Source organism: Eimeria mitis, genomic scaffold (assembly GCF_000499745.2).
Source record: "Eimeria mitis Houghton genomic scaffold, Emh_scaff773, whole genome shotgun sequence".
NCBI classification, from domain to species: domain Eukaryota; phylum Apicomplexa; class Conoidasida; order Eucoccidiorida; family Eimeriidae; genus Eimeria; species Eimeria mitis.
Genome location: NW_013575671.1, coordinates 15,545 through 16,175, shown reverse-complemented (window position 1 = coordinate 16,175; position 631 = coordinate 15,545). Strand labels below are relative to the sequence as shown.

The 631-nt window shown below is 54.4% G+C and overlaps 1 protein-coding gene across 1 annotated transcript in view; it reads left to right on the top strand.

The window, feature by feature from the left end:
- Position 1: 1 nt before the first annotated feature.
- The window catches only part of EMH_0021850 (uncharacterized protein), a gene marked incomplete at both ends in the record, with an annotated part of 1,126 nt that continues 496 nt past the window's right edge, over positions 2 to 631 (top strand). Inside the window, 2 exons of the mRNA XM_013501848.1 lie at positions 2 to 86; positions 265 to 631. Of these exons, the coding sequence (XP_013357302.1) occupies positions 2 to 86; positions 265 to 631 (452 nt within the window). The remainder of the gene's footprint in view (positions 87 to 264) is intronic.

Here is a 631-nt window from a genome sequence, read left to right as displayed (position 1 = left end):
AATGCATATCTTCTTGTCTGCTGCTGCTGCTTCTGCTGTTGGTGCTGTTGTTGTTGCTGCTGCTGCTGCTAGAGAGCAGCGGCGCAGTTGCTGCTGCTGCTCCACCTGCTGCTGCTGCAGCAGCAGCAGCAGCAGCAGCAGCAGCAGCAGCAGACTTGTTTGCTTCAGAGCCCTCTATATGTATTTCTTCTGTTGCTGCTGTTGATGCTGCCGAAGACATATCCAAAGAACGACGATAACCAGAAAAGTATACACGAACTGCAGCAGCAGCAGCAGCAGCAGCAGCAGCAGCAGCAGCAGCAGCAGCAGCAGCAGCAGCAGGAACAGCAACAGCAGCAGCAGCAAAAGAAGCACACAAAGACCATTATTATACCCATCCACAGCTTCAGCAGCAACAACAACAGCAGCAGCAGCAACAGAAGCAGCAGCAACAGCATCATCATCAGCAGCAGCAGCATCATCAGCAGCAGCACCACCACCATCACTGCCACCACCTCCAGCAACAGCAGCAGCAACAGCAGCAGCAACAGCAGCAGCAACAGCAGCAGCAACAGCAGCAGCAACAGCAACAGCAGCACCACCACCAGCATCAGCATCAGCATCAGCAGCAGCAACAGCAGCACCACAACCA